The sequence below is a fragment of the Girardinichthys multiradiatus genome, chromosome 21, assembly GCF_021462225.1.
Source record: "Girardinichthys multiradiatus isolate DD_20200921_A chromosome 21, DD_fGirMul_XY1, whole genome shotgun sequence".
Taxonomy (NCBI): domain Eukaryota; kingdom Metazoa; phylum Chordata; class Actinopteri; order Cyprinodontiformes; family Goodeidae; genus Girardinichthys; species Girardinichthys multiradiatus.
Window position 1 is genome coordinate 8,948,252 of NC_061813.1, and position 14,135 is coordinate 8,962,386.

General features: G+C 41.5%; 1 protein-coding gene across 2 annotated transcripts in view; it reads right to left on the reverse strand.

The window, feature by feature from the left end:
• Window positions 1-227: 227 nt before the first annotated feature.
• svila (supervillin a) overlaps window positions 228-14,135 on the reverse strand; it is a 68,543-nt gene continuing 54,635 nt past the window's right edge. For both annotated transcript variants that reach the window (XM_047349314.1, XM_047349315.1), the window contains 17 exons: window positions 13,879-14,034; window positions 12,674-12,810; window positions 12,430-12,577; window positions 12,197-12,342; window positions 11,530-11,705; window positions 9,374-9,521; window positions 9,013-9,292; window positions 8,697-8,851; window positions 8,491-8,596; window positions 8,140-8,347; window positions 7,915-8,048; window positions 4,427-4,582; window positions 4,039-4,182; window positions 3,806-3,927; window positions 3,535-3,690; window positions 1,336-1,356; window positions 228-1,067 (listed from right to left, as the gene is read on the reverse strand). In XM_047349314.1, the coding sequence (XP_047205270.1) occupies window positions 981-1,067; window positions 1,336-1,356; window positions 3,535-3,690; window positions 3,806-3,927; window positions 4,039-4,182; window positions 4,427-4,582; window positions 7,915-8,048; window positions 8,140-8,347; window positions 8,491-8,596; window positions 8,697-8,851; window positions 9,013-9,292; window positions 9,374-9,521; window positions 11,530-11,705; window positions 12,197-12,342; window positions 12,430-12,577; window positions 12,674-12,810; window positions 13,879-14,034 (2,480 nt within the window). In that variant the 3' untranslated portion in view covers window positions 228-980. The remainder of the gene's footprint in view (window positions 1,068-1,335; window positions 1,357-3,534; window positions 3,691-3,805; window positions 3,928-4,038; window positions 4,183-4,426; window positions 4,583-7,914; window positions 8,049-8,139; window positions 8,348-8,490; window positions 8,597-8,696; window positions 8,852-9,012; window positions 9,293-9,373; window positions 9,522-11,529; window positions 11,706-12,196; window positions 12,343-12,429; window positions 12,578-12,673; window positions 12,811-13,878; window positions 14,035-14,135) is intronic.

A 14,135-nucleotide genomic window follows, 5' to 3' on the forward strand; every position in this document is an offset into this window, starting at 1 on the left:
CTGGCATTCTCATTTTCTGCTTGTGTGGCATGTAAAAAAAAAGAAAAGGAAACAAGAGACAAATTGGGCTGACAAATAATTAAAAAGTGCATTTTAAGTCAAACTGGCTGTTCATCAGCTGATGCAAAAACCTTTGGCCACAACTGCACTTAAATGGGTGAAGGTGCCTTATACTTTAGTCCAACTCAAATTTATGCAAGGTCAGAACAATGAGGTGCAACACAAAATGCATTGATATCAAACTTTATTTCTCTACTGGTTTGTTATTACAAACAGTCTTGGAAAGTCAGAACAGGATCTATATATAAACTGTACATGGAGCAAGGCACTATACACTGAAGTCACTTCATCAGGCTTCCTTCTTGAGTCAAGCATGTACTACAAGAAAGAGACAAAATGCTGCATTCAAAGCTGCTTCAATTTATTAGTAAAAGATTATCTGTACAGCAGAGCTGCTGTTAACTTAAAAATGTACGACAGAAAGATTTACAGCAATAATTGTAGTGTTTGTTTGTATTTTTATATCTAAAGTTTATTTTTAAACCTCCTCTGTGGATTTAACATAAATATAAATAATTTGTAATGCACAAACATATCTAGCAGAGAGTCTGAAGTGGAGTGTGTCCAACAGGCTGACAGACCTGCCTTCACTCCAACAGATGGCTGTAAGGCTGCCAGTGGAAGATCCAGGCTGCTTTCCATATGCTACATATGTACAATCATTAACAGTGTCATCATAAAGGAGCACTATTAACATAGCGATGCTTGCATCCACATGTTTCCCAATCATCACAACACACATCACAAGAGTGCAGACAGGATGGAAATCTGCAGCATGAGAGGCTGGCACACCTCTCCTCCACATCTCCGAGGTTCTTCATCCCATCCGCGATCCTCTATCATAGGTTCAACTCAGGAGGAGCTGCTCCCGAGTCTCTGCTATGTGTACATAGAAACAAAAGAAGCCTGGACATCATCCTTTAGAAGAGTCCTTTGGATTTCTTCAAGTTCACCTGCTTCCATCCAGGCAAAGCGCCGTATTCCTCTCTGTTCATCTCCAGGGCTCTCTATGGGAGCAACACAATCAGAATCAGGCCCAGCTCACAGAACATCTACAGCCTCAGTCCAAACAATCAGTCCTGCAGTGAGAAACTCATGCATCAGTGATTTTCAAATAGATTCATTCCCAACACTGGTGAGCAGCATGCGAATGAAGACGCTCTGTTAACAATGTTAGAATGTAGAAATTCTAACGACGCGAGCTTTTGGTAACTTTGTATAATGAGAAGTGAGGAGCCAGCCTGCGTCTTCCATGCTAAAACCAGTTGAACTCACCTTCCCATAAGCCCCTGCACCCTGGAGAAGTAGAATGAGTGAAATGGGTGAGCTCAAAGGGACAGGATGGAGAGATGACATGATTAAAAATCAAGAGCTTGAAGATAGAACAAGTAAAAGGAGGATGGAGAGGCTAGGTCAGGGGTCTGCAACATGCGGCCTATTAGGGCCTCCACAGTGGCTGTTAATGAGTTCAGCCAAAAGAGACACAGAACTAAGGAGTGTTTTTAGCTCTAAAGGCTATAAAAAAAAGGCCAGTTTCAGCAGTTAATCTTTTGGTCATCACATTGTAAATGGTGTATTTTTTTGTTTGTAAAAATATCGAACATTTAGTTTGAAAAAATATCATGGATTGAACTTTTCTAAAATCCCAAAAACAAAAACTATTTTATACAGTAGATATTTACAAAACCTAACTTATCTGTTTAGAAAGTTCTGGTTGGTTTTGTAGTTCAAAGAAAAATTGCATATAAAAGGACGGAGGGCAAAAATGACTCTCTGGATTCACCATCACATATGAGAACATCACAACATATCAGAGATTACACAGTGGGTCTCACTGAAGATAAAACACTTCACTCCATTAAAAGGTAATCAAAATGAGTCTTTATTTCTGTTTATTTGTGTTTACAGTAAACTACATTGCGGCAATGATGTTTTATAGCCCTGAAACATTATTGTCACATTTAAACCACAAACTTCAAAGCTCATTTATGTAATAGACCAACACAAGTAGTGCATAGTTTTGTAGTGGAAGGAAAATGATATATGGTTCCAATTATTGTACAAAATAATAAGACTGGCATGGTTTGTATCCAGTCCCCTTTACTCTGATACCTAATTAAAAGTTGACTGAATACCTAATTAAAACCCAGTGCAACCAATGGACTTCAGAAATGACTTTAAATAGAATCCCCCGTTGTGTACGTCAATCTCAGTATAAATCCAGTTGTTCTATGAAGACCTCAGAGGTTTCTTATAAAGAACCTCAGAGAGCAAACAGCATCTTGAAGACCAATAAACACAGCAGCCAGGTCAGGGAGAAAGTAGTCGACACGTTTAAAGCAGATTTATGTTCTAAAACATTGTCCCAAGCTTTCACTATTATATGGAGCACATTTCCTTCCATCATGTGAAAGTGGAAAAAGCCCCACAGTTAAACATGGTAGTGGCAACATTATGGTGTGGGGATGTCCTTCCTCAGCAGAAACAGAGAATAAAATCTGTTAGAGGCAGAAATAAGATTTGTGACTGAAGTGGAGGTCCATCTTCCAGCAGGACACCGACACTAAACATACAGCCAGAGCTGCAATTTCAATCAAAGCATATTCATGGCCCAGTCAAAGTCCAGACCTAAATCAAACTCAGATATTTATTATTAAAACATTTAAGAACAAAAGTGACCTATTATCTTTTGTTGCTAGTCGTGACCATTTCATACCTGCGTACCAAACTTTTTCTGACATGAAATGGTGCCGTCTATTTTATAGCGACCATGTTTTAATTCATACCTGGCCTTATTCTGTTCATAACGTTCTGGGAGCAACATTTGAAATTACCTCAATAAATCATTTCTACCAGTTAGACGCAACATTTCTGTTTGGTTTGAACAAAAATAAATAATAAATAAAATAAATAAAAAATGAATTGAAACAGTGTGATGCAAAGCCTTTAGATAATTGAGTAAAATTCAATGAGAGATTTGAGCATTTTCATGTGTATTTTTCCTCAATAAATCATTCAAAAACTCTTCTATAACTAAAAATAAAGTCATCCACCAAGGTTAAAGTAAATGAGAATGAAACCATTTGTTTAATGGAAGGAGGAAGGATTGAAATGAGTATAAAATAAGGGTACAAAGTAGCAAAGTGGCCAAATGACCTGTAACCCTCGTTTTCCTTCCAGTTCCAGTCTGGTGTTTGTGTACCGCATAAAATTTAAACAAAATGCACTGAAGCTTGTGGTTGTAATGTGAAAAATGTAAAAAGGTTCAGGCTGTTTTGGAATTCCATGTTGTTTTGAGTGAAACAAGGACTTTGCTGACATTTACAAGATAAGCCAAGATGTTTCAGCTGCATGTCTTCAAAAACAGAGGGAGGATTTGTAAAGCTGAAGACTGAAGGTTTTTACCAGAAATAAGTTAGGCTGCTGTTCACTTCACATCATCTAAATCCATCTGACAATCTCTCAGGTTCTCACCTCAAAGTCCTCATTAGACAGGTAGACCTCCAAGTGAAGAGGGTCAACCCCCTCAGGCAGCGGCCGGGCCAGGATCTCAGCCAGTGGGTAGGTGGTCTTACACAGCCAGGCCAACACGTCCTCCACCAGGATGATCTGGTTACTCACCTCTGCCTCCTGAGAACACAGAAGAGATTTCATTCAGGATCACATGGAGCTGTACACAGCTTTTTTAGCTCTTCTGGTTTAGCGATAGCATGTAGCGATGGCTTCATGCTGCAGTAAAACCCACCCTCTCAGTGATCTCTGCCACATCCTCTCTGTGCTCCCAGCAGGGGAACATGTTGGTGAAGGTGAGCGGCTCCAAACCAGCGTGGATCAGGTACGCTTTGGGAGGTTTCTTCTCGTTCTTTTCTGGGTAAACAAAGGCCATCTGTTCCAGAATAGTTCTTCACAGTAATGTTTAACATCTCATCTTTTAGAGAGCAAAATAAATGCAGGGTTGGAGGAGTTTCTTCTGAATACCTCTGGAGTATTGCAGCACCGTCTCCATGGCACATTTTCTGTCCGAGTCCCAGCGGATTTGGGCCGAGCCGGTGCTTTCACTGTCCTGAGGCCACCAGCCTTGCCACAGGTACACCTCATGGTGGTTGTCCACCAGGAACAGAGCTGAACAAGAGACGCAGCACAATATCCCTTTAGGATCATTCCAGGATCATTTTGGATCAAGTAGAATGTGCCCCCGTTCTATTCATTACAGATCATAAGATAATTTTAGTTTGAAGACTTTGCAACCAACAAGAAGTCAGATGTGCATCAGGATCTGTCCAAATGGTTTTACCAGGGAACCTGTGAGGGAATCCTTGAAACCTCTGCTCTTCTGAGTAGCTATGGCTCCAAACTGTGTGTGTACCTGGCTGCGAGGCTCCATAGAAGTCGTCCTGCAGGAAAGGCATTGAGTTGACCTGGTCGGGGTCTCTGGCAGGGTAGAGAAACTCCACAGCTGTAAACTCCCCAGAGCTGCTGCTCAGCTGATACAGACGAGGTGTGAAGTTAAACCTGCCCGGATCTGAGCATCAAAGGTTTGTATTAAACAACATGGAATCAAATGGAACGCAAACTACTACTAGAGAAATGCATACCAATCTGTTCTTTAATAAAAAGGACAAGAAATCAGCCTCTTATCAGTTTAGTTTGTAAAAAACAAAAACACACTGATTGTCTGGATGTTAATCTAAGCAGGCAGAGATACATCTGGTGGATGCAAACATCTAAACATCAGCTAATGTAACTCCTTGTTTTTTATGAAGCTGTAGGAATCCGTTGCAGCTCCTCCCCTGAGCCCTGCTCTCCATAGGAAAAGAGGAAGTCCGGGGATAATTTCCAACCCTGTCATTAACTGGTTGGACTCTGATGCCACATGGTGAATCCAAAGACCATACAGACCCAGTCTGAGAGCTGACTGACTAACATTAGATGAATTAGTGCATGGTAACCCAACTGCAGAAGAGGATCAGAACAGCTCAATACCTCCACCTGCTGGCTGACTGACAGAGAGCAGGTGTAACATGAGATGCTGCAGCTGGATTTAGTTCAGTCATCACGAGTCCCGTTCAGTTCTACCTTTGGTTGTGCAAATAATGATAAAAGGATTTGCCTTTACTATTCTTATTAAAACTAAAAGAAAATGGAACAAATGTGATAATATTATTGAAATAGAGAGAAGTAGAATCTCAGTGTGCCAGCCTGCAACATATCAGCACATATAATGTTGGTAAATCTTGTCACTGCTGATGAAGCATGAATAAAAAAAAAAGGTATAAAACAAAAAAGGTTAAAGTTTTTAATTATTTAATGATAAACAACGTAAGGCTGTGAAATACAAAAGGACGAGTTAAAACTCCTTCAGTTTTCTAGTTCAGATCTATAGTTGTTGAAATGTTCTAAAATACAAAACTTACAACTTTTTGTAAGAGTGCAATGAATTCCAGTCGCATTCCTCTTACTGTGTTTAGATGTTTCATGCTCTGTTTTAACCACCATTCATGCTCCTATGCCGTGATATAATAAAGACGGTCTTTGATTTTGACATTTGTCTGTGGTTCATTAGCCTACAGCTAAACAGAGCAGATTACAGTTAGGCTAAATTGTTCTAGCTTTCTGAACCTTTAACTTCTTGAGTTGTCTGACATGGAACATACTAGATTTAGAGAGCATGGAGTTAAGGTAAGGATCTAAGTGTGCGCATCTGTGTAACCACGCCAGGCTTTTGTGATGTAAAAACATCAAATAAAAAAAAATCCTTTCAGAATCGGTAAATATTGTGTGGACAATATCAGTTGCAATATATGCCTGATTTCTTCTTCCTTTTCTTTCTCATCTGTGTTTCCTGCACTCCTTTGTCATCAGTGTCTGGAGTAAGCACAAATATTACATTAGCATGCAAAATACAAGTTCATAACACTTGAAATATACACTGCCTGGCCAAAGAAAAAATTGGCACTTTTGTTGGACCGCCTTTAGCTTTGATTACAGCACCCATTCACTGTGCCATTGTTCTGATAAGCTTCTGCAATGTCAGAAGATTTATTTCCACCCAGTGTTGCATTCATTTTTCACCAGGATCTTGCACTCATGATGGTAGAGTCTGACCGCTGTGAAAAGCCTTCTCCAGCACATCCCAATTAAGGTCTGGACTCTGTGGTGGCCAATCCATGTGAGAAAAATGTCTCATGCTCCCTGAACCACTCTTTCACAATTTGAGCCCGATGAATCCTGGCATTGTCATCTTGGAATATGCCCGTACCATCAGGGAAGAAGAAATCCATTGATGGAATAACCTGGTCATTCAGTATATTCAAGTAGTCAGCTGACCTCATTCTTTGAGTTAGCTAACCCTAACCCTAACCCTAACCCACATACTGTTGCTGAACCCAGACCTGACCAACTGCAGGAACCCCAGATCATAGCTCTGCCCCCACAGAGGGGGCAGAGCTATGATCACCCATCATGCCTTGTGTACAGTAGGCACAAGGCATGATGGGTGCATCACTTCACCTGCCTCTCTGCTTACCCTGATGCACCCATCACTCTGGATTTATCAGACCATATGACCTTCTTCCATTGCTCCAGAATCCAATCTTAATGCTCCCTAGCAAATTGAAGCTTTTTTCCCCAGTTAGCCTCACTGATTAGTGGTTTTCTTAAGGCTACACAGCTGTTCAGTCCCAAACCATCGAGTTCCCTTCACATTGTGAGTGTGGAAATGCTCTTACTTTCACCATTAAACATAGCCCGGAGTTCTACTGTTGTTTTTCTTCTATTTGATTTCACCAAACGTGAACAGTGGACAGTGATCGCCAATCATGATTTTCAGGATTTTTTTCCAGCCACATTTCTTCCTCGAAGACGATGGGTCCCCACTATCCTTCCAGTTCTTAATAATGCGTTGGACAGTTCTTAACCCAATTTTGGTAGTTTCTGCAATCTCCTTAGGTGTTTTCTCTGCTTGATGCATGCCAATGATTTGACCCTTCTGAAACAGACTTTTCCACGACCATGAGATGTGTTTTTCAACATGGTTGTTTTAGAAAGGAGAAGTAACTCATTGCACCAGTTGGGGTTAAATAACTTGTTGCCAGCTGAAACATAATCGCCCATGCAGTAATTATCCAATGGGAGGCTCGTACCTTTTTGCTTAGTTAAATCCAGGAGGTGACTTTTTTTTTGGCATACCAGTGTATTAGCCAGCACTTACTGCACTGCACACAGTCCTTTGTAATATGAATATTGCACACACTGATGTTGCTATGACATATTCCCAGTATATTGTGCAGCCATAGGGCTCATGAAACAAAAGTTTAACTTTCGGTCATGATTTTAAAAGGTATATTTAGTTTTACAAAAGCAGCACCATGATCTGTGAAAACTGTTCATCAGATGGAACTGGATATCTTAGAATATTGGATGAAATACAGTTCCAAATACCACTCAATTTTGACCAAAAAAGCATCCTTGCCAACAAAAGAAAAGTATATTTTTGGAAGGATTTAGAAGAGTCCTGAACTAATCCTAATTTGACATAAAATACTTGAGGTCCCCTGGCTGTGGACAAGAGATCTTCTCACATTCAGGGATTTGGAGAAGATTCTAAGGGAGAGTGAAGACATATTCAGTCGAGATGTAATATGCTGACTGACTAACAAGAATAAATGCTGAAACTGAGTAAAAAAAAGTGCTTTAACAGTCGGTCAGTCCAGAGCTGCAAAGAAAGCTGATCTAGTTAAAAACAACTCTTATTGCTGATTAGGTTTATTCACTCCTGATGACCGTCCTTGGTTGTAGATAATATTTTAATACAGCACCATTATCTGATTCCTTCAACAATTTTTGCTGACTCACCTTGAAGCATGCAATCATATGCCTTCCTGTCCCTTCTGCCGAGGGCTTCCCAGAACCCTGTCGGCTCTGCTCCTTCATCACACTCCCGTATGGTCACTTTGCTGCTGCTGTGCAGCCCAGTTTCCAGAGGACAACTGCACAAAAAACACAGGCTACACTACTGGATCTGTTCATATTTCAACATTTCCTGAGAACTGTTTAGAGGAAAACAGAATTTCCACTCACTGTTCTTTGAGTCTGTTGGCGGCAATACGAGCCACCTCCCGAGTGTGTGTCTGGGATTTGCAGCCGTGCCACAAGTAGATGAGGGCCTGGCTGACACCCAGCAGCACCATGGAGACTCTGGAGCGCAGACTGCTGCAATGACAGGCCACTTCCAGCAGGTGGCCTTCCACCTCCATCTCACCTCTCACACAGTAAAGACGCCATTTATCTGTGAGGGAGGGAAGTACGGGGGAGAAAAAGGTTACAGTCACTGCTGTGAGTATTATTTATTACGTGATAGAAATACATAGAAAAAAAAAGATCTCCAATATGAGAAAAATTAAATGTTCAAATTAAATAACTAAACCTTACTTTGTGAGCATTCCTCCTCCTCTTCTCTTTTCCCTGAGTGGACAATCATTCCCCCTTTGAAACATTGCAGGAAACATGGCGGCTCCTTCCCCTGCAGGACCTGAACCTGGAGGAACATGCGGTTAAACATTAGTGTGAAGCTTATTCGAACATGTTCAAGCAAAAATTTCACTAAGAATAGAGGTTAAAGCAGAAAACACACTGACCTGTGCTCCCCGCTCCTCATCCAGCTCCACCGTCATGAGCGCCGATGTTCCCTTCTCGCTGATGGTGGAGTTGCGGCCCTGCCAGAAGAAGTAGCAGCACTTCTCCTTGCCAGCTCCTGCGGTCTTCTGCTGCTCTGGATTTTGTCTCTTCCCAACTGATGGTAAAAAAATTGTAAATCTGAGATGTGTGTGAACATGACCCAGGATTTATTTTGAATAATGCCCTTCTCTGGGGATGGCATAAAAAACGGATTCCCCATGTAAAATATATGAGTGCAGATTTAAATGGCTTATAATCAATGAAGGCAGTACTGACCAGCAGTGCTGACCATATATTTCCACTTGACCACATAGGTGTCACCGTCATGGAACTGGCCGATGCTCTGGCGAGGCAAACGGCTGTAGTCAAACTCCAGGATGTGCCACACCTCCACGGCCAGAGTGCTAATCTCATAGCTCCGCCAGTCCTCAGCCTCCACAAGGCCATAGCCCCGGCCCACACTGAATCCGTCTAAAATGGTGCAGACCACCGCTTGATGGAGGGGCAGCATCAGGGACGCATTGAAAGCACGGGGGTTATCAGAAGTTGGCTGCTCCTGGGCAAGATGCAGAAAAGGTAAGACGACAGAGAGGATGTGCATTTTTGCAAGAGAACTTTAATGTGTTAAATCCGATACCTTGTGGTCGGCAATGTGATCATTTGTTGGTGTGGAATTGATTGTCCTGGAGTCACTCCAGTCCTGAAACTTCTCCTTGAACAGGGCGGTCTCATTGTGTTGAGTCAGCCTGCCGAACACTGCCCAGTCAGGCCGACCTTGGCCTTTTCTACACAGGTACACAATGAGAAGTCCCTCATTTTAGTCACTGAAAATCCACTTTTTAAACTTCTGATACTCTTTTACATTACAACCATAAGCTGCAGTTTATTTTTTATTGGGATTTTAGGAGACCAACAAGCATGACTGTACAGTGGTGGTTAGAAAATAAATGGTTTTCAACAGTTTTTACTTATTAAACTCTAAAAATGTGGCATGAATTTGTATTCTGACCTCACAAATCAATGCTTTATTAGCCACCATCCATCCAATTACATCTTCAAATCTTCAAAATAGCTTAAGCTCAGTCAGACCGGACAGAGAAAGTCTGAAGAACCACTTTTCAACTCCTGACCCAGATTTTCAGTTGGATTTAGGTCTGGATTTTGACTGAGCTATTCTAACACGCTTTGATTAAAAGCCTTCCATTAGAGATATGGCTGAAAGTTTGAAGTTAAGTCTGTATTAAGCTCCACCCACCTTACAACCAACCCTGACCATTTAAATATGCTTTGGTCTAAACCATTCTAATTGTCTGGGAAGGAGGACCTCAGGTTTTCTTCTAGGATTCACTTGTATTCACCTCTATCCACCTTCCCTGTCACTTCTCAGGAAAAGCATCATCAAAGCATGAAGCCACTACCATGTGTTACTGTGGCGATGTGCAGAGTTATTCCACAAAACAATGTTTTTTAAAATGGGCCAAAAAGTCTAGTTTTGGTCTCATCCGACCCATGCACCTTCTTCCCCCGTTTTGGACGTGTACCCTACATTGCTTGTGGCAAACATTGAACTGAAGTTATTCTGTCTTTCACTCTTCTGTCCTGCAACTCTTGAAGGTCACATGTGCAGAGTGCTCCCATCAACAGATTCTTCCATCTGTGAATCTTTACAGCTCCTCCAGAGTTACAGTGGAACTCTTGGCTGCTTCTTTGGTTAAAGCTCTCTTTGCCAGGCTTGTCAGAACTGGTGGATGAACAGGTCCTGGTAAGTTTGCAGTTGTGTGACTCATTCCTTTTTCGGGTGATGGATTGAACAGTTCTGTGAGATGCTCCAAGCTTGCAATATTGTTAGATTACCTACACCTGCTGTAAAATTCTCTGCAACGTTCTCCCTGACCAGTCAGCTGTGCTCCTTTGTCTTCATGAAGCTTGATCACTAATGTTCTCTACCAAACCTCTGGTTGGGCAGATTACAATTTATAATTATTTGTAAGACAGGCATCTCCCAGGAAATAAATGAAAACATGCAAAAGTAGCTTCAACAGAAAAATCTATTAATTAGTAATATGTTTTCATTTTCATAACAAATGATTATATACATTATTTAAACCCTTCTGAAGAAATCAAATGAGGACATTTTTTAGCATTACAGCAGTTAAGGCTTCTTATAATTTGGAACCAGTTTACATTTCGTTGTATTTTGACAATATATCTTGATGATGAATCCAAGTGTTTGAGGTCTGATTGTGTCTCTCTCCACAGACACCATCAGACCTAAGTGGAGAGTCCAGTGGGACCACCCCAAAACATTCCTTCCGGTTCTAAAAAAACATGCAAGTACAATTACAAGATTGACTTTAAACATTAATCCTCCAGGAGTATGAATATTCTTGGCCTAAATTGTATACTGAGATTACATTTCACGTACATGGACTCCATTTAGTAAGTGACTTCTGAAGGCTGTGGGTTGCACTGTATATTATTTAGAAGCATCGGATTAAAAGCACACCACACTTTTTAGATTTAAAAAAAGTTTTGAAAACCATGTATCACTTCACAGCTAGACACTACTTTGTCAGTCTATAAGATAAAATCCCCCAAAACACTGAAGTGTGGAGTTGTGACGTAACAATATAAAAAAAAGGTCAAGAGGTGTAAATACTTTTGCTACTTGCTATATAGTGAGTGAATAAATCCTTCAAAGCTCTGTAGTTTTGACTATTTCTAATATTACATGACAAAGGAAAGGGGAATTCTTTATAGGTACGGACATCCTGTGAATGTGTGTCTCCGTACTTTGGAATTAGTGAATTGCACTCTCCTGGGTCCAGTGGGTTGATGTCACAGTTTGTATAGTCGAAGGTGCCGTTCCAGAGGTGCTTGGCCAGCTGGAAAGCAACCTTCCTCTGTGCCAGAGTCACTTCCTTCCCATGCCAGATATACATTTCACTGCCAAAGTCAAACACCAAAACCTGCACAGGAATCAGAAAAACAGAGAGGGTGAGCTCTGTGTTCTGACATTAAGACCTTTTAAACTAAAACTACGGGAGCTCACTTGGGTCCTTTCTCAGATTTATGTACAGATGTAACAGTGGAAATAAAGAATATCCTTTTAAATGTAAATATGTACACACTTGACTTTACAATAGAATATAATGTGAGATCAGTCTAAATATGCATGGTGTTGGTCTGGAACTCTGACTGTCAAGTGTTCCTCAGAGAAACAGTTTTAGCAGACAGCGCTCTGTAGCGGCCCCTGTGGAACGTTGTACTCCTTGAGTTGCCTCAGGAAGTACAGTCTCTGCTGGGCCTTCCTCTGAGCATTGTCTATGTGTGAGGACCATCTCAGGTTTAGAGAAATGGTGGTTCCTAGGAACTGGAAGTAATTCACAGTAGATACAGTGTTGTTGAAGATACTGAGGGGGGTGTGTGGCGGTGGTGTGAATTAGTATCCTAATCTAACCTCTTTGGGGTTGAGGAGTGTACAGCGGGGCATTCTGGCCCAGAAATCATCATCTGGGACAAGTTTGTCACCCATCAGGCGGTAAATGCAGTTTGTCTCCACGATCGCAGCTTCATATAGCTCGTCTTCATCTGGGGTTCCTGCTGCTGCATGAGGAAAAGCAAAGGGCTTCAAGCTTGCATTTTGTCACTGCAGGGATTGTTTTCTATGGCTAGACTCATTTCGATGCTCACACTGATAACTTGACTGTCCTCCGAGACACATCCAGAACTCCTGGACAGCGTGGCTGTGTGTGTCGGCGCCTTCATCTATCATCTGGAGATAATCTGCTCGACAACCCAAATCTCTCTTGCTCTGGATGAAGTTGGCCAACTCTGACGCCTTTAGGGAAAGACACGAATGCAATGATGATTATTATTAATACAATCGAAGCTCAGCAGAGCAATATAAATGCTGCTTTACATTCTGGCGCCTTACCTTCCTTTTCTCTATGACGTTGGCGAACTCTCCGATCCAGACGAAGCAGTGGTGTGGGGTGATGAGTAAGAAGCAGTCTCCGCTGTTCAGAGAGGACGCTCTGGGCTCCACCAGCCTGACCTGGACGTGCCGTCGACCTGGTTTCACAAACACACACAAACAAGTAGCTCATCAGTGGCAACTCTATTTATCACCGTCGGCATGTGTTGATATCACACGAGAACATCAGACCTAAACTGTGCCAACCATGATGGAGAGGACACAGTAAATATATCTGCCTAATGATCATTTAAAGCATGAAACTTTAGGAAGTCTAACTAATGGATGTCAGCAGGGCATGTTGTCTAAATGTGAATGCTAGCACTGTTAGGCTGGGAGAGATAACCTAACAAAGTAGTACCCCTGCTGCATTGGATTTGCTTCGGATTACGGACAGAGGGTTTGGAGAGGCAGATCAGCCTAAGATGGTGTGAGGTGCCCTGGGGAGAATGATTTAAAGCCACAGCTGTTACCAACAGACGGGTGAAGGAGATTAAAAAAAAAAGACACCAAAACAGCGCAAGTACCATCTCTCCTTTTAGATATCATCTGAGAAGGAGCATCCTTGGAGCTTTGAGAGAATCGGGGGCCATTTATCTTTTCATCCTCTTAAAAAACTCAATTTAACATATGCTATTGAGTTTACCTTTTTCCATCTAACGGATGCTGCAATGCTTTTTGGTGAAAAAAAATATCCAAAAGAAATGTTAGCACATAGGTTTTTCTTATTTTTGAGAGAATTCACAACTTTACAGAGTACAGAGTTCTCAGTCCTTTCAGGCCTATTTGTGAAGCATAAATAAGAAAAAAACAAAAATCTGTAAATTTATTTATGGTAGATATTTCAACAGTCCTTAGGCTTGAAAAATTGTACTGGGAAAACACCCAGATTGGAAGGAAAGAAGGGTAGATGGATGGATGCTGGAAAAAAAGATGGATAAATGGATGGATAGATGGATGTTGGCCAAAGTGATGGATAGATGGAAGGATGGATACAGCTTTTAGACAACTAGATAGAAAATAAAGTCTGGGAATTCATGTTTTTCCCTCACTTGTTTTTTCCTACCCCTTTCCAGACTGCGTAATAAACCTGAGCATCACATCAAACAGATGTAAACAGTGCAGGTTTGTTTGTACGTACACAGCTGCACCCTCGCCTCACTGACCTTTGACTTGTAGCAGCATGAGCTTCTTGTATGGCACAGCACTGTTGTTAGACATCAGCTCAGAGATACTGACGCTGCGCAGGCTGACGCTGCTGAAGTTCTCCTTGCTTGCCAAACCGGCCAGAGCCACTTCAGAAAATCCAGAGTTCTTGTTCACTGCAGAGAGCACAAATAACAAAGGTGAGACGGCACAGACATAACATCTATTAATTACATGTGGATAAAGAAATATGAGACACAAATAGGTTTTAAGAATT